Source organism: Fukomys damarensis, unplaced genomic scaffold, assembly GCF_012274545.1.
Source record: "Fukomys damarensis isolate Sample0158 unplaced genomic scaffold, DMR_v1.0_HiC HiC_scaffold_36, whole genome shotgun sequence".
NCBI classification, from domain to species: Eukaryota; Metazoa; Chordata; class Mammalia; order Rodentia; family Bathyergidae; genus Fukomys; species Fukomys damarensis.
Window position 1 is genome coordinate 43,716,447 of NW_022900948.1, and position 25,811 is coordinate 43,742,257.

At 52.7% G+C, this 25,811-nt stretch overlaps 2 protein-coding genes across 9 annotated transcripts in view; both read left to right on the forward strand.

The window, feature by feature from the left end:
* Odf2 (outer dense fiber of sperm tails 2) overlaps nt 1-21,955 on the forward strand; it is a 29,592-nt gene extending 7,637 nt beyond the window's left edge. For 4 of the 7 annotated variants that reach the window (XM_019207896.2, XM_019207897.2, XM_019207898.2 and 1 more), the window contains 17 exons: nt 2,257-2,427; nt 3,075-3,235; nt 3,937-4,066; nt 4,718-4,849; nt 8,302-8,373; nt 10,581-10,652; nt 10,751-10,867; nt 11,227-11,412; nt 11,725-11,834; nt 12,532-12,667; nt 14,432-14,542; nt 14,630-14,734; nt 16,303-16,461; nt 17,538-17,638; nt 19,244-19,406; nt 19,873-19,998; nt 21,092-21,955. In XM_019207896.2, the coding sequence (XP_019063441.1) occupies nt 2,257-2,427; nt 3,075-3,235; nt 3,937-4,066; nt 4,718-4,849; nt 8,302-8,373; nt 10,581-10,652; nt 10,751-10,867; nt 11,227-11,412; nt 11,725-11,834; nt 12,532-12,667; nt 14,432-14,542; nt 14,630-14,734; nt 16,303-16,461; nt 17,538-17,638; nt 19,244-19,406; nt 19,873-19,998; nt 21,092-21,280 (2,241 nt within the window). In that variant the 3' untranslated portion in view covers nt 21,281-21,955. Of the gene's footprint in view, nt 1-2,256; nt 2,428-3,074; nt 3,236-3,936; nt 4,067-4,717; nt 4,850-8,301; nt 8,374-10,580; nt 10,653-10,750; nt 10,868-11,226; nt 11,413-11,724; nt 11,835-12,531; nt 12,668-14,431; nt 14,543-14,629; nt 14,735-16,302; nt 17,503-17,537; nt 17,639-19,243; nt 19,407-19,872; nt 19,999-21,091 lie in introns of those variants that run through there. The other 3 variants (XM_019207900.2, XM_019207901.2, XM_033759075.1) reach the window with 2 other exon arrangements.
* A 2,700-nt stretch (nt 21,956-24,655) lies between these two features.
* Gle1 (GLE1 RNA export mediator) overlaps nt 24,656-25,811 on the forward strand; it is a 34,631-nt gene continuing 33,475 nt past the window's right edge. For both annotated transcript variants that reach the window (XM_010627315.2, XM_010627316.2), the window contains exon 1: nt 24,656-24,864. In XM_010627315.2, the coding sequence (XP_010625617.1) occupies nt 24,766-24,864 (99 nt within the window). In that variant the 5' untranslated portion in view covers nt 24,656-24,765. The remainder of the gene's footprint in view (nt 24,865-25,811) is intronic.

Consider the following 25,811-nt stretch of genomic DNA (forward strand, 5'->3'; position numbering starts at 1 on the left):
AAAAAAAAAAAAAAAAAAAAAAAAAGCACATTCTCCTTGTACATATGCCTATGTTTATATGTGCAGGATTGTTCTTGGAAGGTATTTAAGAATTGTTAAGGACTGATTACCTCCTTGGCGTGGCAGTTTTTACTACAGTATTTGATTTTTGTTTGTTTGTTGTTTTTTGAGAAAGGGTCTTGCCATGTGGCTCAAGCTGGCCATGAACCCAGGGGAACCTCTTGCCTCAGCCTCCCAAGTGCTGGGATTATGGGCCTGTGCCACCATGCTCAGCTTTTTTATTTTATTTTTGGTGCTGGAGAGAAAACCCAAGGCATTGTGCTGTTTTTAAAATTTTTATTCTAAAATTTAGTTTTATTTTTATGGTTTGGGGGATTGCACCCAGGGGCTCTCACATGCTAGGCAAGTACTATACCACTGGACTATATATATCCCCAGCGCTCTACTGTTTTATATTATATGGCCTGTTTGAATGTCTGTCATTACTATTTATTTATTTATTTATTTTTGGTACTGGAGATTGAACTCGGACCTTGTGCTTGCAAGGCAGGCAGCAGAACCACTGAGCTAAATCCCTGGCCCTGAATTTCTTATAATAAGAATAGCATATTTTATAATTAAAAGTGCCTTTTAAAAAAGTTAAAAGACAGTTTTCACAGTCTACGTGAAACAGATGCTGCTATGAAAACTGACTTTTTAAGCTAATGTTGCGTGCCTGTAATTCTAGTTAATCAGGAGGCTGAATCAGGAAGATCGAAAGTTCGAGGCCACTAAAGCTGAAAAAGGAGGATCATGAGTTCTAATCAAGCCTGGGCTGCATGGCAGGACACTGTCTCAAAAAACAAAAAGGGGCTAAAGATGTAGGTGGTGGGAGGCCAGTTCTGCAGAAGAGAACCCGACTATTGACCGGGATTGTAGGATCACACCCTCATCCCTGTCAGCTCAGCGCTGATCCCGATTCTGTGGCCCCGCTGCCTGGGAAGCCCTTTCCTGAGCCTTTCCCGCCGTGGGAGGCGGATGTCGGTAGGAGAGCTAGAGATGGAGACCCAAGCTCCGGAGGGCACGTGGGACTCTGATTTGTTTGGTGGTACCGAGGATCGAGCAGGACCTTCGTGCTGGGCTATGTCCCAGCCCTTTTTAATTTTTAAATTTAAATTTTAGAATTTTTAAATTTTGAGACATGGTCTCACTAGGCCTCTCAGAATTCTGGTATCACAGTGGTAGGCACCATGCCAGGCTATGTGGGATTTCTGTTTGATTTTGGGGTGGGAGCAGCTGGTTTTGGGAACCTAGAATCTTAGGCATGCCAAGTGTGTTAGGACACAACTTCCAGCCCTTATTAGATATGGTATATATATACATTTACTTTTTTTGGTTCCTGAGATCAAACCCGGGACCTTGTGTTTCTTCCAAGGCAGGCAACAGAACCACTGAGTTCAATCCCTGGCCCTGGGGTATATATTTTAAATACCCTCTAGTATATAAAGTTATCTTTGAAAGAAAGATCTATTTTTTTTCTTTCGTCATTTATTGAGCTTTTTTTGTCAGTTATCAAAAGTGACCTGTTTTCATTATGGAAATTTTAAAGAGGCAGAAAATAAACAATCACCTGTTTACTTCACCTGTAAATCTACCGTTCCTGACTGGCTGCTATTAAAGTAAACATTTTGTTCATTAGGAGTGTATTGCTGGGAACCTCATAAGCTGAATGTCCCCATGTAACCGTCCAGACTCCATAGAACCGCCCTCTTGTGGCTGCCTCATTACCCCAGAAGTATTCACTGGCCTGGCTCATTTATATTAACATTTTCTCCTGTGCCTGCTTTTGTTGTTATAGTACTGAGGTTAGAAACCAAGATCTTCACACTGAGCTCCATCCCCAGCCCTTTTTTATTTTGAGACAGGGTCTGGCTAAGTCACTAAGTAGCCCAGGCTGGCCTTGAATTCCTGGGCTCCAGGGATCTTCCTGCTTCAGCCTCCCAAGTAGCTGGGACTGTAGATGGGCATCACCACCCCCAGCTTTCTTTACTTTAATCATTGGAATCCACGCTTTTCGCTTGACCTTAGTCTTCAAAGGCATCCTGTGGACACGGGTAGGTAGTGTCGCTTGCGGGTGTGGAGTGGCGTCCTCCCAGGTGGTGACTATGGAGCTGAGTCAGCTCTTTGGCCCCCCACATGGACCGGCAGCGGTGTGGGATGGATTCCCAGCCGAGGTGTGGCCGATGAGCTCACAGGTCTCTCCCTCCTCCACTCCAGACTCCACCTCACTGCCTAGAAATCACACCTCCATCTTCAGAAAAGCTGGTCTCGGTCATGCGCCTAAGTGACCTCTCGACAGAAGATGACGACTCGGGCCGCTGTAAAATGAACCACTATGATAAGAAGATCGACAGTCTAATGAACGCGGTCGGTTGTCTCAAGTCTGAGGTGAGAAAGCCGGGAGCCAGATGGCCGCCGCCGGAGGCCGGGGACAGCCCGGGCGGGTCCGGGTCCCCCACACTGAGAAGGTCCCAGAAGTGTGCCCAGGTCAGCTCTGACAGCGGGTCCCCAGGGTGAGGTGAAGGGAGTGGGAAGCTGGGGCCTAGCACGCTGTTCACATCAATGCTGAGCCACAGCTGCCCCTGGGGAGGGCCCGGGAATGGGTTGCACACCAGGCCCGAAAGTCCAGAGTCCCCGACCAGGAAGTTGCTGGGGCTGGCCTGCAAGTACAGCTCCTGAGGGCTGTGGGGCCCCGTGTCTGTCGTCCTTCACCCGGTCCTCGGGGTCCTGGGATCCTGCAGAACCTGGGGCTGCCACCTGGCCACAGATCAATCCCCCTGTCACCTGGGCCTGGCAATCCACAGTGCAACCTAGCTGTGCCCGCCGAGGCTGTCTGTGCGCTCTCCTCACCTGCAGTGTGGAGAGGCAGGGATATCTGTTGCCCAGGAGACTACTTGTCCCTTGTCACTGAGCTGTGCCCTCAAAGCCCCTGGAGCCTGGCGTAGGCCCCTGCTGGAGGTGCCTAATCGGGGCCTAGCGGTGTGGCGTCGAGGACAGTACCCCCAGCAGCGGCCCTGCCCTCGTGCCCCTGCCAGGTCAGGATGCAGAAAGGCGAGCGGCAAATGGCCAAGAAGTTCCTAGAGGAGAGGAAGGAGGAGCTGGAGGAGGTGGCCCACGAGCTGGCCGAGACGGAGCACGAGAACTCGGTGCTGAGGCACAACATCGAGCGCATCAAGGAGGAGAAGGACTACACCATGTAAGGCCGCAGAGACGGCTCCTTCCAGCCAGTGGCCTAGCCCTGGAGTACGTGGGGCGCCCCTCGGCTTGGCGACTGTCCCCAACCTGGCTGAGTTTGGGCTGCACTCTTCAGAGAGGAAGAGCCCTGCAGTAGGCCAGGAACACCTCCAAAAAGTGACAGAGAGGAGCCCCTCGGGGTGGGGGGCAAGTTAGGCACGAGGCGTGGCGGGGAGGAAAGCTGGGTGCGGGGCCTGCCTCACGGGACAGCGTTGCCTGGGAGAGATGGGAGGCAGGCCAGAGCCACGGGCAAGGGCAGGGGTGGCACCCAGTGGCACACGGCGGTGTTTAGCAGCAACTCGGAGGTATCTGGAGCAGCAGGAACAGGGAGAAAGGCCTTAAAAGTAGGGATGTGGCGTGACCAGGCGAGGCTTGTGTGGAGAGGGCATTCCAAGGCCTGGCAGTGCAGCTCAGCGGCAGAGTGCCTGCCTGGCCTGGTTTTGTCCCAGTAGCTAGGAGGCCCCGGCACTGGCAGTGAGGTGGCTGTTGGAGATGCGCAGGGCCCGGCCAGTGTAGGGGGAGTTGGTAAGAGCCTGGGTGGTGCCTCCCCTCCCCCGCTGCTCCCTGGCTCAGGGGCCTCCCTGGGGGCATTGTGAGGCAAGCAGCCCGGAGCTCCGGCCGGAGGGCCTGCCAGGGCTCACGGAGCCCTGCCTGTGTGCCCAGACTCCAGAAGAAGCACCTGCAGCAGGAGAAGGAGTGCCTCATGTCCAAGCTGGTGGAGGCAGAAATGGATGGAGCTGCCGCCGCCAAGCAGGTCATGGCCCTGAAGGACACCATCGGGAAGCTTAAGACGGTAGGTAGGGGCAGCAGGACTGGGCCTGGGGAGGGTGAGTTGGAGGGGCGTTTGTGCAGTCATCAGGCTGACTGTGACATCCGGGCCAGGAGGGCGCTCAGCTCCTCAGCCCCTGGCCCCCACTCACTTCCTGGGCCCTGACCCTCGAAGACGAGCTTTGGCGGCCAGGGCCTCTGAGGAGACCTCATCATGGGTGGCCTGGTATCGCTGTGATTCCAGGCATGTGGTTGAGTCCTGCCAGGGCCAGCCAACAGGTGTCACTGTCCTCTCTTCCTTGAGGTCTCCCTTTCCAGACTCTCCCCTGCTGAGGGCCCCCACTTCTCTATTCTTCTCCCTTTTTTTGCTTTGTTTTGTTTCTTTGAGATGGGGTCTCATTATGCAGTTAAAACTGTCCTTGAACTCACGATATAGCCCAGACTGGCCTCAAACTCACTGCAGTCCTCCTGCCTCAGCCTCCCAAGTGCTGGAATTACAGCCCCTTTCTCCCCTTCTTGCACTGCACAGGATCAGCTCCTGCCCACCTCCCAGGGCTGCCTCCTCTGGGAAGCCCCTGACCCCCTGCCCACCTCCTCCTGCCAAGGCTTCCCCGGGCACTGGTGGCACCTGCCCCTTCTCTTCTCTGGCACTGCGTGAGCCGTGCATGTCTTCCAGGAGAAACAAATGACCTGCACGGACATTAACACGCTAACGAGGCAGAAGGAACTTCTCCTGCAAAAGCTGAGCACGTTCGAGGAGACCAACCGCACCCTCCGAGACCTGCTGCGGGAACAGCACTGCAGGGAGGTGAGCCGCCCTCCGGGGCTCCGGCCCGGTGCCCCCAGTGCCACCAGCCAGGCTGAGTGCCACGTTCAATCTACACAGGCAAGGGCCATCAGCCAGGGGTGGCAGGGCACTGTGCTTGGTTGGAGGTGGATACGAGCAGTGGGCCCAGCTCTCTGAAATGTACACCAGGGTAGCAAATGTTTCTCTAATCGATTGCTCCACTTTTTTTTTTTTTTTTTGGTACCGGGGATTGAACTCCGGTCCTTGCGCTTGCAAGGCAGGCCACCGAACCACTGAGCTAAATCCCCGGCCCTACTCCATTTTTTATTTACTTATTTTATTATTATTTTTTAATGGTACTGGGGATCAAACCCAGGCATGCTCTGCCACTGAGCTACATCCCCAGCCCTTCTCATTTTTTTCTATCTTGAGACAGGGTCTCACTAAATCACTAAGTTGATTGGGCTGGGCTCAAATTTGTCATCCTCCTGCCTCAGCCTCCCCAAGTGCTGAGATTACAGGTGTTTGCTGCCATGCCCACCTGAGACCATCAGTTTTATCCTTAAGGCCCTAGAGATTTTTAGTGAACTGTCACCAGTCTATTTTATTTTACAAATGTAGCACAGTGCATTTATCCCTTCTTCGGTCAGTGGACACATATTTTCATTTGGTTGCTGTCACAGGCAAGGCTCATTCATGCACACTTTCCTGGTGTACTTGAGAGTTTCTGGAATATTCATCTAATAATTCATCTAATATTCATCTAATAATTCATCTAATAATAAGGTGATTCTTACCTCTCTGGGCCTCATCTTCCCCACTTAAGAAATGGGCACAGTGTCTCCCACATAGGGTCGGTTGTTCAAGGAACAGAGGATGTGGTGATCCTCCCGCCTCAGCCTTCTGTGCTCACCACCACGCCTAGCTAGCTGAGGCTCTTGTCTGTGTTCTTTGTCTGTTCATCAGCTCCTCGGTCCCCAGGAAACTGGCAGCCGGGGAGCCATTTTTTCTTGATTTATGAACGGGACCTGTGGGACTGAGCGGGAGAAAGGCTGAGCCTCCTTCCTTTAAGGGACATTTTGTCTAAATGCCAGGGGGAAGAATAGGCACAGTCACAGAGAGGCAGTTCAGTGAGAAGTGGGACAGGAGGGAGCTGGCACCTGGGGGCAGAGGGAATCCAGGCAGCTGGCAGATAAGCACAGGGCTGCTGAGCCGAGATGGTGATTAGGGAGAAGCCAGGCCTCGGCTGCCTCCAGCCAGCGCTCCTGTGTCCCTGAAGGAGCACTGCAGCTGCAAATCACAGACCTCCCAGTCGGGCCATCCCTCTTTCTTACCAGCTCAGAGAGACGCTTGCTTCCTGCCTGGCGCTTTCCGTTGCCACGCACTGTGTAGTTACAAAACCTGGGCATAGCCGCTTTGCCAGGATTGTGGGGAGAAGGTGAAATTGTAATAGCAGGCTGGTGTGGTGGCACATGCCGGAAATCCCACCACTCAGGAGGATCAGCACAGTGGAGGCCAGCCTAGGCCACACAGTGAATTCAAGGCCAGCCTGAACTACATATAGCAAGACCCTGTCTAAAAAGCCAAATTAAGGGCCAGGGATGTAGCTCACTGGCGCTGCACCAGCCTGGCAAGCGCAAGGTCCTAAGTTCCATCCTTGGTACCGGAAAAAAAAAAGCCAAATTAAAAAAAAAGTAATTTGGAAAAGAAACAAATTGGTGCTATGTTTGGAATAATACCTTCTATTATATTAAGACCATGTTACTGTTACTGCTCTTTTTCTTTTTTTGGTACCAGAGATTGAACTCAGGACCTTGCACTTGCAAGGCCGGCACAGTGCAGCTGAGCTAAATCCCCAGCCCAAAACTTTTGCAACTGCTCTTTGTTTTCCCTTAAAACAGTTTTTTGGTTTGTTTTGTGTGTGTGTGTGGTACTGGGGATCAAACACAGGACTTTGAGCTTGCCAGGCAGATGGTGACACGACTGAGCTAATTCCCTGCCAAGAGCACATTACTGTTAAAAGGTTGGACAGATTCCTGAAATGGTGATGGTCATTCTTGCTTTAAGAATGTAACATCTGGCCGGGTGTGATGGCGCACGCCTGTAATCCCACCACTGGAGAGGCTGAGGCAGGAGGATCGCTGTGAGTTCGAGACCAGCCTGGGCTACATAGTGAGTTCCAGGTCAGTCTCAACTACATAGTGAGACCCTGTCTCAAAAAAAAAAAAAAAAAAAAGAATGTAACATGTGCTGCATTTAGTTCTCTTAGAACAGGAAGTACTGTTGTACCTGTCTGGTTATCGCAGATTTAGTATCTTGTTGAAAATCACAGGTATAGTAAGTGGCAGAGCCAGAATGAAAATCTAGCCTTATAGTATGGAAGTTGAATGTCCCCTAAGGGCCAGGTGCAGAATGTGGAAGGCTTGGTCCCCCTTTTGTGTGCTGTCCAGAGGAGGTGAACTTGTAAGAGGTGGGATCTAGGGGTAGGAAATCAGGTCACTTGAGGGGGTGCCTTTGAAGAAGATTCCCCCCCATGAGTTGTATGGCACCCAAATTTTATAACTCAGAAAAGCTGTGTTTAAAACATCAGTTGCGCTGGGCATGGTGGCACACGCCTGTCATCCTAACACTCAGGAGGCTGAGGCAGGAGGATCGCTGTGAGTACGAGATCAGCCTGGGCTACATAGTGAGTTCCAGGTCAGTCTCAAGTACGTAGTGAGACCCTGTCTCAAAAAACCTAAATAAATAAATAAATAAAAACATCAGTTGCAAGTACAAAGCTGGACATGGCAGGGCAGCCCTATAATCCCAGGACTTGGGAGGTTGAGGCAGGAGGATTGCCATGAGTTCAGGGCCAGCCTAGGCTACACTCTGAGTTCAAGGTCAGCCAGGCACACATACGAGACCCTGTTTCAGGAAACAAACACAAAATCAGTTGCAAGTAAAAATTTGAAAAAGTCAAGTGGTAGGCTGAGGATTTAGCTCAGTGGTGCTGCTGCCTGTCTTGAAAGCGCAAGGTCCTGAGTTCAATCCCTGGTACAAAAAAAAAAAGTCAAGTCGTGAAACTGCACGTGAGCTGCACATGCATCCCTTCCACCTCTCCCTGAAGAAAGACAGTGTTTCTCTGGGCAGGCCTGAATGTAAACCGGAAGAGAAAGGACGGGAAGGGCTCTTCTCAAAGTGTGACAGCGGGATGTCTGGAGGGGGTGGCCCCGAGAACGTTAGCTTTCTTTTCTTTCTTTCTGGTACCGGGATGGAACTCGGGACCTTGAGCTTGCAAGGCAGGCAGCGGCACCACTGAGCTAAATTCCCAGCCCTGAACGTTAGCTTTCTTGTCATTCACTGTTGAACAGTGAGAACAGACTCATTTACTGCTTTTAGACTTAGTAATGGAGTTAGTAAGGAAGGAAAAGAATCAAAGGATGCAGGATCTGGGTTTGTTGTTTACCCACGGGACTTACCCCTTCCTCCAGGACGCTGAAAGACTCATGGAGCATCAAGGAGCACTGCTGAAACGGCTAGCGGAGGCGGACTCCGAGAAAGCGGTAACACAGCGCCCCCTGCCGGCCCTTGGGGGGCCGGGCCTGAACCTGGCGGGGCTGAGAGAGGCGAGGGGTGCAGCCCCTGCTCTGGGGTTGCTTTGGGTGCTTTCGTGATCGGTAGGATGGGCTTGCCCAGTTGATCACAGGAGAGCAGCGGGAAGTAAGGATGGCGAATGTGTAACCCATCAGACTCACTGCATTTCCAGGCCTGGGGGATGGAGCCCAAGTGCAGAGTGCTGGCTTGATGTAGGGGAGGCCCTGGGTTCCATCTCCAGCACCAGAGAAAGAAGGAAACCTGGATCCCATGTTTGTATTGTAGATTCCAAACCATCAGCAAGTTCACACTTAGGCCGGGAGTGGTGGCGCGCCCCTGTAATCCCAGCACTTGGGAGGCTGAAGCAGGAAGATCTCAGTGAGTTCAGGACCACCCTGGGCTCTGTAGTGAGTTCAAGGACAGCCTGAACTATACAGTGAGACCGTGTCTCAAAAAACAAAGGAGAAAAACGTGCACACCTTTCTTCTCGGTAATTCCAAGTGTAGGAATCTCCTAAGATGATCTGTTCATGGACAATTAAGTTTTTTTGTTTTTTGTGATTCTTGGTAGTGTACAGTAGTTCAGGCTGGCATTAAGTTCCCTATGTAGCCCAGGCTAGCTTTGAACTCATGCCAATCCTGCATCAGCCTCCTGAGTGCTAGTGTTACAGGCACGCACCACCACACCTGGCTGCTTAACTCATTTTGCTGAAGATTGAAATTTTTAAAATTTTTGCCTGAAATTCATATGTGTTACCTAGAAAAACTAAAGAATTTGAAGAGAGCACGTTTCACTGTGTTCCATTGTTAAGGGCATTCCAAAAATGGGTCATTCTGCAACGAAGGGTTAAGTTCAGTTAAGATCCATTTAATGGATCCACTCTGGAAGGCTGTGGCAAGAGGATCTTCAGTTCAAACCCAGCCCGGGCAATTGAGCAATTTGAGATCCTGTCTCAAAATTTAGCAAATGAAAAAAAAGAATTTAGGAGATGTGGCTCAGCTGGAAGGCTCCACGTTCAGCACCCAGTACCATAAACAAACAAACAGGCACTTACACTGCGGCGAGAGAGTGGCGGGGCGACTGAGGAGTAATGATGACAGCGCAGAGCCTGTGGGGGTTTTTTGTTTTGTTTTGTTTTTTGAGACAGGGTCTCACTACATAGTTCAGACTGCTCTGGAACTCACTGTGTAGCCCAGGCTGGTCTTGAACTCGCAGCGATCCTCCTGCCTCAGCCTCCTGAGTGCTGGGATTATAGGAATGCCTTGCGAGCCTGCATTTTCTGATTGAGAGGCCACCTTACTTTACAATACAGCAGTGCAAAGATGTAGAGTGGGCTGGGGATTTAGTTCAGCAGTGCCAGAACCTGAGTTCAATCCCTGGTACCAAAAAAATAAGAGTAGAGTAGTGAGCCAGGGATTTAGCTCAGTGGTGCCTCTGCCTGCCTTGCAAGCACAAGGTCCTGAGTTTGATCCCTGGTACCCCCCCCCCAAAAAGCAAAATATATGTTAAATTACAAAACACATTATTTTAAATATATTTTATTTAGCTCAGTGGTTTTTGGCACGGGGGATTGAACTCAGGGCCTTTGCCCTGAGCTACATCCCCAGGTTGGGCTCAAACTTGTGATCTTTCTGCCTCAGCCTCCCAGAGTACTGGGATTACAAGTGCGCACCACCATGCGCTACATATCTTAGGGATTTTATTCTATGCTTTATTTTACTTGTTTTGCAGGGCTGGGAATCAGACCCAGGGCTTTGCTCATGCTGGGCAAGCACTGTACCACTGTGAGCTACATACATCCAGCCCTTATTTCTTTTCTTTTCTTTTCTTTTCTTTTCTTTTTTTTTTTTTTGAGACAGGGTCTCCCTATGTAGTTGAGACTGACCTGGAACTCACTGTGTAGCCCAGGCTGGTCTCGAGCTCACAGCGATCCTCCTGCCTCAGCCTCCCGAGTGCTGGGATTACAGGTGTGCACCACCCCACCTGGCGATCCAGCCCTTATTTTTGAAAAAATGTAACCCAGATGTTAGGTGCTTCCTGCTAGGGTCTCAGAGACAGGGTGCGGTGAATCTCTAAATCTTGGGCCCTGGTGGCCAGGCCTCAGTCCTCTCTTTCCTGGGCTGAGCCACTCTGCCTACCCTGGGGACGCGTGACACTGTTGTGTGTCTTCTTGCAGCGGCTGCTGTTACTGCTGCAGGACAAGGACAAGGAAGTGGAAGAGCTCCTGCAGGAAATACAGTGTGAGAAGGTGCTGTGCCACGGCTTTCTCTGTGGACACAGAGCGCAGTGGGTTTGCTGGAGCCGGGTTCAAATCCTGGCTCCGCCACTTTGTCCATCTCTCCAAAGGCCCAATCAAAGACAGCGTCCGAGCTTTCCAAGTCTATGGAGTCAATGCGTGGGCACCTGCAGGCGCAGCTCCGGTGCAAAGAGGCAGAGAACAGTCGCCTGTGCGTGCAGATCAAGGTGGCTGTGGGGCCCTGGGGCTGGGGACAGAGGCGGAGGCGGCAGGGCCTGGCCCCGGGTCCCGCCCAGGGCTTTATGAGCAGAGGCTGTGGACGGTGACAATGCAGTGGTCCGGGGTGTTTCCCGGCAGTGACCGGGTTGGATGCCATCCCCGGGGACCCAGCACTCCCCTCCGCTCAGCTGGCCCCCCGAGGCACGCCGCCGTCTCAGGTGCTGTCCGGGTCTCCTGAGGCGGCCGCTCTGCCAAGTGCCCGAGGGGGTTTCTGAGAGGACTGCAGTGGGCCCTGTCCTGCCTCCGGCTCCGCTCGCTGAGACCCGGGCAGCCCGTGGCCGACGCGTCCTCTGCCCACTCCCCGTAGAACCTGGAGCGCAGCGGGAACCAGCACAAGGCGGAGGTGGAGGCCATCATGGAGCAGCTGAAGGAACTGAAGCAGAAGGGAGACCGTGACAAGGAGTCCCTGAAGAAGGCCATCCGGGCCCAGCAGGAGCGGGCTGAGAAGAGCGAGGAGTACGCCGAGCAGCTGCACGTGCAGCTCGCAGACAAGGTGCAGGGCGGCTGGGGCGGAGGAGAAGAGGGGGAGGCAGGGTCCGCAGGGGTGCTGGTGCACGCCTGTCAGCTCAGTCCTCAGGAGGCCGAGACAGGAGGATCCCTGTCACCATGAGGCCAGCCTGGGCTGGAGACCCTGTCCCAGCTGAGGGTGTCTGTGGGACAGTTTGGCTGCGTCCGGACGCCCTAGGGACAGGGATGATGGCGCAGGACTTGGGGCTGCCATGGGTGATGCTGATGTGAGAGGGGCAGGGGTGGTTTAGGGGGAGCCCCACAGCCGCGCGCTGACCCACCGCTCTCGCCTCCCCAGGATCTTTATGTTGCTGAAGCTTTATCTACGCTGGAGTCGTGGCGGAGTCGCTATAACCAGGTTGTGAAAGACAAGGGAGACCTGGAGCTGGAAATCATCGTCCTGAACGAGTACGTCCTGGTCTGCACAGGAAGTGGGGACGGCCAGCTTCCCTGGGTCACAGCACGGCAGGGCTGCCGGGTCCTGCCGGCTTGAAGTGTGGGCGCCCTGAACTGAGCCTGGGCTTCCCCAAGGAAACAGCCCTGCTGTATTCAGTCCAGCTCAGCAGATGCACTGACACTCTGCCGTGTGCCTCCCTCGGGGAGTTCTCCATATAAGGGGAGAAAAGAGTCACTAAAGTAGAAGCACCCACGGTACTGATGAGAGAAGTTGGGGAAGGTGTGCCTGAGAAGGGGAAATCTGAGCTGGGTTTTAAAGGGTGAATAGGAGCTTGCCAGACAAGATGTTTATATCCCAGAAGAGGTATTTGGGCCCAGATGGCTACTAAGTATTTGCTGAATGGTGTACTGTGAAGTGAAGTATGGCTACTGAGAACTGAGGCTTTTTGACACATCTGAGGTCAAGTGGACAAGAGTATCTTTGAGAGACAGCGTCGGTCTCATCGGTGCTTGCTAGGACATTGCTTGTGACTGAACTGTCTGTGGCTTCTGGGAGAGGTTGGCATGGGTGAGGGTGACAGATCCAGAGGACGTTACCAGAGGCCACCTAGAGACTGGGGAGCCAGGGTTGGGGTGTGGCCCCTCCCCACAGGGAGGCCTCAGAGCCGTGGCGCTGATTCCCTGCCACTGTCACTTTGCCGCTTTCCAGTCGGGTGACAGACCTTTTGAACCAGCAGCAGACCTTGGAGGAGAAGATGCGCGAGGACCGGGACAGCCTGGTGGAGAGGGTGCACCGGCAGACGGCCGAGTACTCCGCCTTCAAGCTGGAGAATGAGCGGCTGAAGGTCCGAGGGCCCCAGGGACTGGGCAAGAAACAGGGAGGCTGAGGTGGGCAGGGACCCGCCAGGGGGCCTTTAGGAGGCTGGAGGCGGCTGTGCAAGTTTCTGTCTCTTTTTCCTTTTTCAATTTCGGGTCGAGCTGACCTCTCTGTAGCCCTGGCTGGCCTGGAACTCACAGCGATCCTCCTGCCTCAGCCTCCCAAGGGCTGGGATGACAGGCAGGTGTGCACCAGTATGCCTGGCACAAGTCAGCAGCAAAGTGAAAAGGGAAGGTGTCAGGTCGGCGAGGTCTGGGTCCAGGTCCCATCTCTGCCTCTTGCTAGCAAGGCCACGGGAGAGTTTCCCGGCTCGTGACTGCAGGACATGGAACTGGCTCTCTGCGGGGGATGAGAATAAGGAAATGGAGCCTAGGGAGGGCCCAGTGTCTTGCCAAGATTGTGCTCAGGAAGAGTTAGAGGCGGGATTTGAACCCGACTCTCTTGTAGCGCCCGACAGAGGACACAGCAGAGATAGCTTTGACCTTGGTGTTTGCTGACCTGGGCATCTGGGTTTCTGGGTTGTTTTTACCAATTTTTTGTTGTTGAGTAAGATGGATTTTAAGGAAGTTATAGGAAGAAGGAGTTGAGTCCTAGAATTTTCACAAAGTGAACGCAGTTCATCTGTCATTCTGATGGAACTTGACAGCACCCGTGACCTCTCCTGGTGGCTCATGATAACCTTGCAGAGGTGACTGCTGCCCTGATTTCCGTCGCCAGGATCATGTCTGCCTGGTTTTGAACTTTGTGGATATGTCTATTTTATTTTTTATTTTGTTGTTTCTTTAAGACAGGATCTCACATTACAGTCCAGGGTGGCCTTGAACTTATTATGTAGCCCAGGCTGGCCTTGAACTTGCAGTGACCCTCCTGCCTCAGCCTCCTGAGTGCTGGGTATTACACGTGTGCACTACCATGCCCAAAATGATATTTGTAGAAGGTTTTTGGTTTTTTTTCTGCGGTGCTGGGGATTGAACACAGGGCCTGGTGCATGCTAGGAAAATGCTCTGTCGTTCAGTGACACCTCCTAGGAACGTATCTTCCTACTTAGCATAATCATAACAGTCAAATACATGAATGATAAGTTTAGAACAGAAGGAGCTGGGGTGGGGTGTAGCTCAGTGGTAGAGCACTTGCCTAGCACGTGTGAGGCCCTGGGTTCCACCCCAGCTCCACACAGGCACACATGTGTTGCAAAGCAATAAGAGCAGTCTAATCCCATGCTTGCCGGAAAAAAAGAAAATAACTACAGAACGGTAGATATGCAGGCAGTTATAGGCACTCTGCGATATTAGTGTATCTAGGTTTCTATCCCTTCTCTTCATGGTGCTGGGGACTAGATCCAGGGTGTGTTAGGCAAGCAAACATTTTATGCCTGAGCTGCACCCCAGTCCCCCATTTTCTTCAGTGACTGTGGCTTTTGGAATACGAAGTATTATTTACTTGTGTATCTGCTCACTTGAGTCGGTCCCATTAGGAGTCAGACAAAATGCTAGTTGCTTTGTGGCTTGGAAAGGGCCTTGCCTTTGCTGGTGATTGCTTTGTGTTTTGTTTTGTTTTTGAGACAGGGTCTCACTATGTAGCCCAGTCTGGCCTCAGACTTGCAGCAGTCCTCCTGCCTCAGCCTCCTGAGTGGGCGCCACCACACCTGGCTGGTCCCCTGGAGCAGAGTGGAGGGAGGGAGGGCCAATCGATGGGGCTTTCGTGGCGGCCACTCATGAACCACCCACTCCAGGCCAGCTTCGCCCCAATGGAGGACAAGCTCAGCCAGGCTCACCTCGAGGTCCAGCAGCTAAAGGCGTCTGTGAAGAACTATGAGGGGATGATCGACAATTACAAGAGCCAGGTAGGCCTCTCACAGCTTTGCTGGGGGTGGGAGTGGGGCTCACCCAGGGGGCTCTGCCCACGACGGCCCACTGTGGTCCTGCCCCAGGTGATGAAAACCAGATTGGAGGCCGATGAAGTAGCTGCCCAGCTCGAGCGCTGTGACAAAGAGAACAAGATCCTCAAAGACGAGATGAACAAGGAGATTGAGGCGGTATTGCTCCCATCCTTGCCTTGTCCCCCTCCTCAGTCCGTCCCCGCTCCTGTGCCCTTGGCCCCTGGTTGGGATCCCATCTGCCCCTCCGCCGTCCTTGTTTTCCCCTCTCTCTTGTTCCTTCTCACGCTTTTCCTTCCCTTCCTCGTGTCCTTCCTCCTCCTTTTCTGCATCTGTTCTGTGATGCCAAGAATCAAACCCAGGGCTTCGTACATGCTAAGTGCGTGTAGTGCCATTGAACTACTCCCCTAGCTTCCATTTCCTTAAAAATGCAAGCAAATAGCCAGGCACAGTGGCGCACGCCTGTAATCCCACTTGGGAGGCTGAGGCAGGAGGATCACTGTAAGTTCAAGGCCAGCCTAAACTGTATAGTGAGACCCTGTCTCAAAAATAAAAAACAAAAATAAAATAAATAAAAATGGCAAACAATTCCCTCCTACATGGAACACTGAAGTGGACTCGGTCCACCAGTCCGCTAGGTCTCCGGCACATCCATTTCACTCTGTATGATGTCTTTATGTTTTTATATTTTGGTACTGGGGATCAAACTCCGGACCTTACACTTGCAAGGCAGGCGCAGTGTCACTGAGCTAAATCCCCGGCCCTATGGTGTCTTTATTTTGTACGACCAAAAAATATACTTCCTGTCCCTTCCCAGAGAGCTTGCTCCAGAGCTCCTTGGCCGGCCAGGCACAGGGAGGGCTCAGCATTAGCCCTGGAGACAGATGGGTCAGGTTCAGCCACCAGTTAGGGTTGTAGCCTTCGCTACTCCTCTGTCTCCTGGGTATGTACAGAGACGACCAGGCCCAGGTACTTCTTACTCTACGTCTGACCTGTGGCACTGTGGCTGCCTTCGTAAGGGCTTGGGAACTAGTCTTGACCTTAACCCTGATTTTGACTGAGTGACCTTAAGGGTACTTTAGCATTTTGTTTGTTTTGGTACCAGGAATCGAACTCAGGTCCTTGTGTTTGCGAGGCAGGCGCCAGAACCACTGAGCTAAATCCCCAGCTTTATTTCATTTTGTTTTTTGAGACAGAGTCTTGCTTTGTAGTTCAGGCTGGCTCTAAATTCACTAGCCCAGGCTAGACTCAAGCTTGCAGTGATCCAGGCTGGGGATTTAGCTCGGTGGTTCCTCTCCCTGCCTCACAAGTGCAAGGCCCTGAGTTCTATCCTGGTACGAAAAACAAAAACACCTCATAGCGGTCCTCCTGCCTCTGCCTCCCCAGTGCTAGTATTACAGGTGTGCACCACCACACCCGGCATGTTTGTTTCCAAGGCAGGGTTTCCCAGTGCAGTTCAGGCTGTCCTTGAACTCACTATGTAGCACAGGCTGGTCTCAAACTCATTAGTCCTCCTGCCTCAGCCTCCCAAGTGATGGGATTACAGGCCTGCGCCACCATGCGCAGCTCCCACTTTTATTTGATGACTACTGTACATGAATCCGAGCCTCAGAGCAAGTGTCACCCCACAGCAGCACACTTCTGCCAGCGGGTTTCCCAGGACCCTCTGGGGCAGCCCCGCCCCGCCTCCCCGGCCCTTGCCTAGTGCTCCCCTTTCCCCTGGGCAGGCGCGTCGGCAGTTCCAATCCCAGCTGGCTGACCTGCAGCAGCTGCCCGACATCCTCAAGATCACAGAGGCCAAGCTGGCCGAGTGCCAGGACCAGATGCAGGGCTATGAGAGGAAGAACATGGACCTGATGGCCATCATCTCTGACCTGCGCAGCCAGGTAAGGGACTGGCAGAAAGGGTCCCATGACCTGACCCGAGCAGGGGCCCGCTTGCCAAGATGAGCTGCACGCTCTCCGCGGGACGACCGCTTCCTTTTTCTCAACTGCCGCTTTTGGAAGGAGTGAGCTATCATCAGTGCTGTGAAATAAAAGTCTGGTGTGCCAAATGCCTCATGTTGCACGGGAGTGATTGTCGTCCTAGAAGCTGCCACTTGCTGGGGACCCTCGGGCCTAGCCCTGCGCTCCGTCGGCCTCCACCCTGCACGCACCCAGCCACCGCTGCTCCCTTCCCATCCTCCTGCTTTAACCGCTCTGCTTCCTCTTCGCAGATGCGCTGCTGAGATTCTGTCCCGCGGGGCGGAAGCCCAGGGCCACTTCTCCAGCAGTGGTCTGCCCGCCTGCTGCCCACGGTGACCCAGAAACGCTGGGCCACTCGTGTGTGGTAGGGCCTTGGGCGGGGCCCTTCCCCTCTCTCGAACTGTTTCCTTGGGGTAATTAAGGAGCCACCCTTCTTTCAGTGATTGCCTGGGGGCTTGGTGAGGTGGACTTGTCATTTCCCTATTTTATAGAAAGGAGCCTCATGCCTGGAGGGGAGAATAGTCCCCAGGTCCAGAGCTACTGCATCTTGACAGGGATTGGAACCTAAGCCTGAGTTCTTCGCCTCCACCTCCCCTGTCTTCCACCCAGAAATCTGCATTCTTAGGGCCTTTGGAGCCCTGATGCCTGAGGCTGGGCACAGCAGCCTCCTGGGGCCTTGTCCAAGTTGCCAGCTCGAAAGGATGGCTGTCCAGCCCCCAGGACGGGAGGGTGCAGTCGACGGTGCCAGCATCATCAGCCGGGACTCAGCGTGGCCTCTCCCTGAGGGGAGGAGCAAGGAAGCATCACCTGGGCTTCTCCAGCAGCCAGGCCGGCTTCTGGTGTGCGAGAGCCCCCGTCCCTGCTGTGCTCTCCACGCGTCAGACACCGGCGCCTCTCCTGGCTGTGGACCACAGGGCCAGGGAGAGGGGAGAACTCCGTCCCGATCTTCCCTGAAGGGCCATTCCTTCGTAAACCGGTCTGTGTTCCTGTCCTTCTAGATTGAACACCAGGGGGACAAGCTGGAGATGGCGAGAGAGAAACACCAGGCCTCCCAGAAGGAAAATAAACAGCTGAGTCTGAAGGTGGATGAGCTGGAGAGGTTAGAGGCACTTGGTCCCTTCTCTGTCGTCTTCCTAGGACCTGACTTTCAGCCACTTAGCTTCTTTGTGCTCAGTGTGTGGAAGTGTTTGAGGGACTTAAGGCCCCAGAAGGTGCTAGGCAGACCTCAGAGGAAGCCGCTTCCTGCAGTGGTAAGGACGCGGGGCAGGGGAGCGAGGTCTCAGCCCTGAGGGATGCTGCTGGACGCTGTGATCACGGTCAGCCTGCCTGAGGCGGCCCCTGTGCCACAGGGACACTTGGTCCACGGGAGCCAGTGGGCCTGGTGTGAAGGAAGGGCGGCGGGGCGTCTCCCTCTCCTCTTTCTCTCTGTGTGGTTCAGGCTGGCCTTGAGCTTGAATCATGAAGCTCGTCCTGCCTCAGCCTCCCGAGTGCTGGGATTATAGGCATTTGCCACCATAGCCAGCTATTTCTTTACTTATTCTCTTTTGTGCTTAATTGCTATCACCTCGAGCAATCCTTTAACTACCGTGTACCCTCAGATTCCTCATTCTTTTGGGAATAGGGTATTTTGTGAGGTTTTTCTCTTTCTTTTCTTAAATTAACTTTTTGAGACAGGGTCTCGCTATGTTGTCCAGGCTGGCCTTGAACTCACTAGTCCAGGCAGGTGGTGTCCAGCTTGTGGTGATCCTCCTACCTCGGCCTCCAAAGTTTCCTTATCTCGAGTAAGGATTGAAGTAGGGAGGAGAATTGGTCTTCAGTGAGAGGGTCCTGAAAGGGGTCTAGCGTGTTCCCTCCCGAGATGTTAGTCTATATTTGGCAGCTGGTCTGGTCTGAACCCAATTTTCTCATGACACCACGCTGGCGGACAGGTGGTCACGCCTGATGTCCCAGTGGGGCACCGCCAAAGCTGTGGCTTCCTCCGGAGCCTCTTGGGGTCCAGGAAGGACACCTGGAGCCTCTGTGGGAGCCCGGCCTGAGCTTCACACCAGCTGGTACTGCGTGGTCTCTACGAGGCTCTACCTGTGCCCAGCCCTGCTGCCCTGCACCATGTGGCTGGGTCCAGCAGCACTTGCGACACCCCTTAAATTGGAAGGGGGAGCCGTGCTTGTGGTTGAGGCAGGAGGATCACAACTTTGAGCCCAGTGTGGGCAACTTAGTGACTTAGCGAGACCCTGTCCCCAAAAAATAAAGGGCTGAGAGGTAACTGAGTGTGAAGGCCCCAGGTTCAACCCCCCGGTACTGCCAGATTATAACTGCTGGTGAAAAACCAGAAGGTGTCTGGAAGGCCAGCAGGGACAGCATGTGGACCCTGCGGTGGCCACAGGTGCCCGTGGGCTGTCTCTGGTGCGGCTGAAGTCCCTTTGCCACGGGAGGCAACAGTGAACAGCACAAGTTAAAGGAACAGGATTTGGTGACAGTCCAGGCCCAGCCAGGTCACCCTCCCTGAGGCTCAGGTCCTCTTCCTCCCTCCTCCGGCGGCCCCTCCACAGCGGCAGGCCGCTGTCCTCGCTCACTCCCTCCGTCCTCTTGCTGCTCTCCGACCAGCGCTCCAGCCTCCTGCCGGCCGCCTGCTCATCAGCACATTTCCTCAAGGCTGCAAGGAGACGGGGGCTGAGCGCGGTTCTGACTGGGCGCTTTCACCTAGGAAACTGGAGGCCACCAGTGCCCAGAATGTCGAGTTCCTGCAGGTGATCGCCAAGAGGGAGGAGGCCATCCACCTGTCCCAGCTGCGGCTGGAGGAGAAAACCCGGGAGTGCGGGTCGCTGGCCCGGCAGCTGGAGAGCGCCCTTGAAGACGCCAGGCGGCAGGTCAGTGTCTGTCCATCCTGATGCGCTCCGGGACTGGGCAACGCCAAGCTTTCTGAGCCTGTCTCCCCAGATGACGCGTGGCTAGAAGTGGCATCGGCCTCACGGCCTTGTGGGAAGAATCAGATGAGTGGGGGTGCACGTCTATAATAACCCCAGCGCTTGGGAGGCCGAGGCAGGAGGATTGTTACGAGTTCAAGGCCGGCCTGGACTACATAGCGAGACCCTGTCTCAAAAGAACAAAAACAAATGAGTAATAATTGTGCAGGACTCGGCTGTTTAGATTGCTCCACTGCAAGTCCTAGCTGGAAAGGGGAGGAAGCTGGGGCGCAGGCCTAGGCTCCACCCTTAGCTCCTGCCTGGAGCTCCCCCCGGGGAGCTCTTCCCACCCCTTTGCACAAGTGCCGGCATGCCAGGCCTCTGGGCCAGGCGGCAGAGAAGCTGCCCGCCTCTGTGCCTTCCCTTGCAGGTGGAGCAGACCAAGGAGCAGGCGCTGTCCAAGGAGCGAGCAGCCCAGAGCAAACTCCTGGACCTGGAGGCACAGCTGAGCAGGACCAAGACAGAACTAAGCCAGCTGAGGCGGAGCCGCGAGGACGTGAGTGGGGGCAGACAGAAGGACAGGCCCGGATCGCGCTTCGGTCCTCGGGACTGCAGGGCAAGGTGTTCTGTGGTTACGAATCTAACGTTTTTTTTGTCCGGTTACTTTGCCATCTCTTCAGGATGCCCCATACAGATACCTTTTTTTGGTACTAGAGACTGAACTTGGGACCTTCTGCTTGTGAGGCAGGCGGTAGAACCACTGAGCTAAATCCCTGGCTCATAGATAACCTTTCGAAATACAGCTGTAGCGGGGTGTGGAGGTACACACACATAATCCCAGCGCTCAGGAGGCCGAGCGAGAAGGATCACTGCAAGTTCAGTGCCAGCCTGGGCTACATAGTGAGTTCAGGACCATTCTGGACTACATAGTGACACCTGTCTCAAACAAGAAAAATCTCCAACTTTATAATGTTTATAGCCCACAAAATTCACTCAAATTGTACAATTCACCTGGGCCTGGGCGGTACATGTCTGTAATTACAGCACTTGGGAGGCTGAGGCAGAAAAATTGCTGTGAGTTTGAGATCAGTCTGGGCTACATAGCAGAGTACCGTGTCCAAACCCAAACCACCACCCCAAATCATGCAATTCAGTAGTTCTTTTTTTTTTGGTACTGCAGCTCAAACTTGGGACCTTGTGCTTGCCAGGCAGGCGGCAGAACCACGGAGCTAAATCCCTGGCCCCATGATATAATGGTTTTTTGGGAATGTACTCACAGAGTCATGGAATTGCCATGATAATCTAGGTTTGGAATATGTTTGAAAAAAATTCTTAAGTCTGGCATGGTAGCACACCCTCCCACCTACTCGGGAGGCTGAGCAGGACGACTGCTTAACCTAATTGTTAAAGGGCAGTTTGGGCAACACAGCGAAAATTTGTCTCTCTCTCTCTCTCTCAATGTTTTGAGACAAGAGTCTCACTGTGTCATCAAGGCTGGCCTGGAACTTACCCAGACTGGCCTTGAACTCAAGGCGATCCTCCTGCCTCAGCCTCCTGAGTGCTGGGATTACAGGTCTGCATCACCGCTTCTGACTGAGAGACCTTGTCTCCGATTTGGCAGTGCTCTGTACAGCCCATTTCTGTCCTAGGTGGATCGCCGCTATCAGAGCCGCCTGCAGGACCTGAAGGACCGCCTGGAGCAGTCGGAGAGCACCAACCGCAGCATGCAGAACTACGTCCAGTTCCTCAAGTCCTCCTACGCCAACGTGTTTGGGGACAGTCCCTACACTTCCTTCCTCACCAGCTCCCCAATCCGCTCGCGATCGCCCCCTGCATGAGCCCTGCCCAGTGCCAAGGAAGGAAGGAGTTGCCAAGCTACAGCCAGAAAGCTGTTGGCTCTACTGTCCCAGGGAGGAAGCGGTTGTCCTTAGCGGTGACTCCCAGATCGTTCTAATGTGGCAGGCGGGAGCAGGATGCAGTCGTCTCCTCCCCAGTGGTGCTGTCATCTGATGGAATTTTGTTAAGTTTTCTACCCCGTTGGGGAAGCAGATTCCAGATGCCCGTGAGTTGCCAAGACTCCCCCGAGAGTGTGTGGACTGGACTTCTCCCTCTGTTCCCACCCAGCCTCGTCTCCTTAGGAATCCGCCTAGGGATTTCTGATCTGAACCAGCAGATGCCCTGCCTGGGCTGTAGGCAGAATTCTTGCTTCTTTCTTATTTCAGGGGTACAGGTGGGCGTGGCATTCTTTTGAGGTTGGGGGCACCCTCGACACCCCTCACACCCGTTTCCTTGAGGACACTTGGTCCCCAGCATTTCACAGATGTCTTCTCAAGGCCCATTACGAGGGTAACCCCAAGCTCGCTCATTCCAGTTTTTCTTTGTATCTCTAGAACACATTTATTCTTGAAATATTTGTACGGTTTTACAAAAAGATTTATAATCAGTTATTTAAGAAGGCTCCTTTTATCCAGCCATCCCATCCCTCTTTTAAAAAATGATTAAAGTAAAATGCTACAAGAGAAAGTAAATGTTTTGAAAGTACTTGGTATGTGAACATCAGACTCTCCATTTTAGCACATATTGTTTCCTTTTTCTTTTTTTTTTTTTATGAGACAAGGTCCTTCTATGTTTTAGGCTAGTTTTGAACTCATTGTGTAGGCCTTCAATTCATGGAGATCCTCCTGCCTCAGCTTCCCAGAGCTGGGCATAAAAGGCAAGCTCCTGGCTGTTCTTTCTCCTTTTTGCACTTTTACATCATAACACTCGGAAGTCTGGAGGATACCCACTTGGTGAAGCGTTACTCAAGGTTTGGGTAGGCCACTCTGCCTATAAGGAAGAACAAGGGATGTGCTTGTGTGTGTGTTTTTTTAAGGTTAACAGGTTTCTGAATGTTGATTATGGGCCACTTTTCTGTATTTATGTTGAAGAACAGGCAAGGCAGGTTGACATACACTTTAATCCCAGCCACTCAGGAAGCTGAGGCAGGAGCATCACAAATTTGAGGGCAACCTGGGCAATTTAGGTAGACCTTGTATCAAAATAAAAACTAGGGCTGGGGATTTAGCTCAGTGGTTCTGGCACCTGCCTCGCAAGCATAAGGACCCGAGTTTGATCCCGGTACCAAAAAATAAAAACTGAAAAGAGCTGAAGATGTAGCCTAGTGATAGAATGCTCCTGGGTTTGATACCCAGTAATGAGGGGGGGGAGAAAAAAAGAATGGCTCAATGGTAAAACACTTGCCTAACAGGTGCAAGGGCCTTGCTTCCATCCCTAGGACCACAAAAAAATACAAGAAAAAGGAACAACCCAAGCACAAGGTCCTGAGTTTGATCCCCGGTACAAAAAAAAAAAAAAGAGGAATAACCACATTCGTTAGAGACAAGGACAAACCAGTGCCATAGTGAACCCAGCTGTAGCCTTTTCATTCTAGCTGGAACAGCTTTCTGTCCCTTGGCCTTGTCATCTCTCAGCCACTATAACCCAAGTCCAAAACACTTTGTCCTGGAAGGCAATTCCTAGCCCAGGGTATCTGAGTTCAAAGGCTGGAAAACTCCCTTTTAAATTTTGAGGAAATTTGTCATTTCCAGTTTTCAGTGTTTCCAATGAAAGTAACTTTTTTTTTTTGAGTCAGTGTCTCACTGTGTAGTCCAGACTGGCCTTGAATCTGTGACCCTCCTACCTCAGCCTCCTGAGTGCTGGGATTACATGTCTGTGCCATCACACTCCACCTCAAGGGAAGTAATTATAAAATTAGCTGCTGTGGCCACAGAACTGAGTCCATTTTCTTCTTGTTAGTGGATTTGATTTTGTTAGACCTTAAGACAGAACAAGTGGCAAACTTAAACCAGCAGGTGCCTACAGACATGTGTAACTCATTATCACCAAACATGTGAAAACAGTGCAGGGCGGAGCTGCCCAACACCGCTGAAGGTGTCCATCCCTAGGACACTCCCACCAGCCTCCCCCCCGTACCGGGATCAAACTCAGGCCCTTGTGCTTGCTTCTATTTTTCTTGGTAAAACCTTTTTTTAGAAAAAGTCCAACCCAATTGTGGTGCACTCAGGAGGCTGAGGAGGATCCCTGTGAGTTCGAAGCCAGCCTCGACCACATGGCTAGACACTGCCTCCAAAAAATGAAAAAAGAAAGTCCAGGAAATTTGCTTTAAAAAAAAAAAATCAGAAGGGGCTGGGGATTAACTCAGTGGTTCTGCCTCCTGCCCTGCAAGCGCAAGGTCCCGAGATCAGTCCCCAGTACCAAAAGAAAAAAAAAATCAGAAAATTAAAAATGTTCATATTGTTCATGAACATTCTCCGGAGACAACCCTTCCTGCCTCAAACAGATGCTATGAAATAAATGCTGGGCTGTAGAAGTGGCAAAAGGACCAGGCCCAGGTAATTGAGCCTCTTGTTCTATTTATTTACTGAGAAATTCAGAGACGGTAAAATGCAACCATTTAAGGTACCGAACTCAGCGTTTTTTCGTATACTCCCCAAGGTGTGCAACGATATCCGTTATCTAATATTAGGCCATCTTCATCATCCCTCCAAATAAAACCTGTATGGATTCGTGGCCTCTCCCCATTCTGTCTCCCTGTGAACCACAGTCTATAGGCTGGCCTTGAAACTCACTATGTAGCCTGGATTACAGGACAATCCTGCCTCAGCCTCCCCAGTGCTGGGATTACGGACCTGTTCCACCACACGATTCCCCTGATGTGGATATTTCACATAAATGGACTCGGACACCATGTCATCTTTGGTAGCGAAACACTATCATTTATGTTGTAACGACTACTTTTTTCTTTCTTTTTTGTGGTCCCGAGGCGCTAACACTGATCCACTCCCGAGAAGCGGGTGGGGGGTGCTTTGTTTTTGAGACAGGTCTCCCAGGTTGGCCTCGAACCATATTTGGTCGCTTGCACGTTATGACCAAGGCCGCTTTTGGCATTCTCGTCCAGGTTTCAGGGTTGGGCATGTTTCGTTTCTCTAGACTAACTCGGAGAAATGTTAACTATATTTAGCCTTTTCTATATTTAGACTGCTCCACAGCATCTGCCGCATCTCACATTCCGGCCAGCGAGCGCCCCACTTTCTCTGTACCATGGTTTGCAGCTGCCGGAGCTTCGGCACGCCCCGCCCCACTTTGCACATGCGCGCTGGATGGTGGCCGCGTCCTCGGGGGCGGGGCTTACCGCCTTTCGGGGCGGGGCTCCGCTGCGCACGCGTCCTGGAAACGGAAGAGGTGGTCTTCCCGGGCGGTGCATTCCAGTGCTGGCTCGCCTTGTTACCAGCAGCGCCTCTGAGGGGGTGGGGCAGGGCCGGCCATGCCGTCCGAGGGGCGCTACTGGGAGACCCTGGAGGCGCTGCGCAGCTCCAGCAAAGGTCGCCTCTGCTACCACCGCGACTGGCTGCAGCGGGGCGAGGTGAGCGGTGGCCTCTGGGCAGGTCAGGCCCTTCCGGCCCGGCCGGTTCCCTTTTCGAACGACGGCCCGCGTTTGTTTCCTGACTCGTGTGCGCGTTTCCTGACTCGTTTTGTGTCCTAGCGCTTCTGCCCTTTACCGGATTTCGAGGGGCTTCATTTTCACCCCAGCCGGGGTTAGGTGCCCCTCTTTCTGTTGTCACAGCAACCTTGGCCTTTCAAGGTCTGTTTTTTGTTTGTTTTGTTCTGGTTTTTGGGGGCGGCGTCTCACCCTGTAGCCCAGGCTGACCTCGAACTCCTGGTGATCTTCTTGCCTCTGCATCCCGAGTGCTGGGATTACAGGCACGCGCCCCCATGCCTGGCTTTTTTTTTTTAACCTCCCTTGTCCTTTTTTGAGAAAGGGTCTCGCAGTGTAGTTCAGGCTGGGCTTGAACCTTGGATTCACTATGTAGTCTATGCTAGCTTCGAACTCACAGCGCTCCTCCTGCCTCAGTCTTCTGAGTGCTGGGACTACAGGCCTGTGCCACCCCCCCCCCAGCCAGGGTCGGTTAATTTACTGTGCATCCCCAGTGATCAGAGCTCCAGGTTTAGCGGAGCGATTCACCGCCTGTGAAATGACCAAATGTTTAGATGGCCTTGGGCGGACCTGTTGAAGTGGGGGCGTGGCTACTGTGCCTATCTTCACAGCCCTGTACTAGAAGTGGGAGGTGTGAAGACAGTTAAGGCAGAGCCCGCCCCCCGTTCCCAAATTACTGACAATCTAGCTATAGATATATGTTGTCCTGTCTCTTCAGACTTATATGGAAAACAATTTTTAATATATTTCTCTGTCTTTGGTGTCTTCAGGAGTTTTAGCTGGGCACAGTGCTGTAAGGAAGGAGTAAAAGGCATTGTCTCAACATTGTCTCAACAGTCTTTCTTTTCCCTTTTTTTTTTTTTTTTTTTTTTTAA